This window comes from Loxodonta africana, chromosome 1 (assembly GCF_030014295.1).
Source record: "Loxodonta africana isolate mLoxAfr1 chromosome 1, mLoxAfr1.hap2, whole genome shotgun sequence".
NCBI classification, from domain to species: Eukaryota; Metazoa; Chordata; class Mammalia; order Proboscidea; family Elephantidae; genus Loxodonta; species Loxodonta africana.
Genome location: NC_087342.1, coordinates 113,088,104 through 113,091,007, shown reverse-complemented (window position 1 = coordinate 113,091,007; position 2,904 = coordinate 113,088,104). Strand labels below are relative to the sequence as shown.

General features: G+C 41.4%; 1 protein-coding gene across 1 annotated transcript; it reads left to right on the top strand.

Moving 5' to 3' along the window:
• Positions 1-685: 685 nt before the first annotated feature.
• Positions 686-2,492, top strand: PGK2 (phosphoglycerate kinase 2). Its single transcript, XM_003404443.4, has one exon. It carries the CDS (start codon positions 1,138-1,140, stop codon positions 2,389-2,391), a length of 1,254 nt encoding a protein of 417 aa, XP_003404491.1. The 5' UTR covers positions 686-1,137; the 3' UTR covers positions 2,392-2,492.
• The last annotated feature ends 412 nt before the right edge of the window (positions 2,493-2,904 follow it).

Here is a 2,904-nt window from a genome sequence, read left to right as displayed (position 1 = left end):
TGAAAACTGATACTGTGAATTTGAAATCTTTAGCTTCTAATAACTCTGATTTTGAACTTTTTAGCTTCTGGTGACTCTTTAGTTAAATTTTAATCAGAGGAATCACTTTTGAAACATTATTTTAAAACAAAACAAAAATCCAAAAAAAAAAAAAAAGGATACAACCATTTACTCACTCATTTCTAACTTCTCTAAAAATAAAATTTCTCACTCATTTTCAATTCAAATTGACATTTTATTATTCATCCTCATGAATGCCATACTTAATTTCTAGGTTACACAGGTAGCATATATATACATTTATACACACACACGCACACATATATACATACATGTATGTGTGTATATAGCGAGAGAGAGGAGAGGAAAGAAAATTTAAGGATTCTCACCATGACTTTGTAGCCTGAGAGATATAAGTGACCATCACCTTCAGTGCTTCTTACTCATGCTCTCTCTTCGGTTATTTTATGGAAATCTGCAGAAGCCAAAAAGCAGCCTTTCATGGTAGTCTGAGAATGGAAAAAACAAAGTGTATAAAACATAACATCATTCGCATCCCACCCTGCAATATATCTAAAGTAAGTTAAAGCCTTAACAGAAATATTTATCAACAGAGGAAAAAAAAAAAAAAAAGACGCTAAATTGCCTTCAATAAACAAGTTTTCATAGACCCATTATTTCAAAATCTCCTCTTATTTGGTACCACAAAGGTTTTTATACATCAAATAATTATGATTTGACATGGATTGAGGGCATGGTTGTCTTCCTTTTTTTTTTTAAATACCAGTACCGGTTTCTTTTTTGCCCACGGAGCTCCAGGGTTTATTCATCTCCCCTACTCTTGCCACACCCCAACCCGGGTATGGCCACTCCGGGCTCCTCTCCAGCCCAAGGCCCTTCAAATCTGGGCCAATAAACAAACCAAAACTGTGATGGACAGCACCACTGACCAATAGTAGAGCTAGGTTTCTTTGCCCAGTGCAATCATGGCTGTCGTGCACGAACGCAGAAAAGGAAGGGGCGGAGCAGGAGGAAGAACGTTAGAAATCACCACGGACAACCGGCCTCCCACCGGCAGTAGAGCAGGTTCTTTAACACCTTCATCCTGGTGTCGGCCTATAACTTTGTTTTTTCAACATGTCTCTTTCTAGTAAGTTGACTTTGGACAAACTGGATGTTAAAGGGAAACGAGTCGTCATGAGAGTAGACTTCAACGTTCCTATGAAGCAAAACCAAATTACAAACAACCAGAGAATCAAGGCTTCCATCCCAAGCATCAAGTACTGCCTAGATAACGGAGCCAAGTCAGTAGTTCTTTTGAGCCATCTAGGCCGACCTGATGGTGTTCCCATGCCTGACAAATACTCTTTAGAGCCTGTTGCTGCTGAGCTTAAATCTTTGCTAGATAAGGATGTTCTTTTTCTGAAGGACTGTGTAGGCTCAGAAGTGGAGAAAGCCTGTGCTAACCCAGCAGCTGGTTCAGTCATCCTGCTGGAGAACCTGCGCTTTCATGTGGAGGAAGAAGGGAAGGGTCAAGATGCTTCTGGAAAGAAGATTAAGGCTGAGCCAGCTAAAGTAGAAGCTTTCCGAGCATCACTTTCCAAGCTGGGAGATGTCTATGTCAATGATGCTTTTGGCACTGCTCACAGGGCCCACAGTTCCATGGTGGGAGTGAACCTACCCCAGAAGGCATCTGGGTTCCTGATGAAGAAAGAGCTGGAGTACTTTTCTAAAGCCTTAGAAAATCCAGAGAGACCCTTTCTGGCCATACTTGGTGGATCCAAAGTGGCAGACAAGATCCAACTTATCAAAAATATGCTGGATAAGGTCAATGAGATGATTATTGGTGGTGGAATGGCTTACACCTTCCTTAAGGTACTCAACAACATGGAGATTGGTGCTTCCTTGTTTGATGAAGAGGGAGCCAAGATTGTCACAGACATTATATCCAAAGCCAAGAATAATGGTGTGAAAATGACCTTTCCTGTCGACTTTGTCACTGCCGACAAGTTTGATGAGAATGCCAAAGTTGGCCAAGCCACTGTAGCATCTGGCATACCTGCTGGCTGGATGGGTTTGGACTGTGGTCCTGAGAGCAACAAGAAGTATGCTGAAATTGTGTCCCAAGCCAAGCTAATTGTGTGGAATGGACCTGTAGGGGTGTTTGAATGGAGTGCTTTTTCCCAGGGAACCAAAGCCCTCATGGATGAAATTGTGAAAGCCACTTCCAAGGGGTGTATCACCATAATAGGTGGTGGAGACACTGCTACTTGCTGTGCCAAATGGAACACTGAAGATAAAGTCAGCCATGTGAGCACTGGAGGAGGTGCCAGTCTAGAGCTTCTGGAAGGTAAAGTCCTTCCTGGTGTGGATGCCCTTAGCAACCTGTAGTTGACAGTTCCCTCATCTTGTTGGCCATCAACAGCCTTTAAGTCAATTTAGTGCTTTTACATCTCAACTTGACTTTTGTTAAAATCTACATCAAGACCTAGGTAATGACAAGCCATGGAACACCAGGAACCCGTAAACATTAGCACAACAGTTCGACTCATCTTAATCATATCTTGCATTTATCTGCTCGTTTCAAGATCTCATTTGACATCCACCATTGTGCTTCATAGGGAGGATGTATTCTTAGGTTGTCTATTAAAATGGGTTGAACCTCAATGTCCCTCTTACTCTCTTTTATTGTAGTCCTACTTTGTTATTGTTTTGCTACTGGAAACATGGAATCAAGAAAAAAATCAAGTTGTTGGGTAGTGGAGGAAGTACAAAATGACAATCTGTTAAAAGTGCCCAAAGAAACTGAGAAAAAATAATTACAGATGAGAATTAATGAGTACGAAAGCTCTGCTGGAAACCCTGGTGGCGTAGTGGTTAAGTGCTATGGCTGCTAACCAAGAG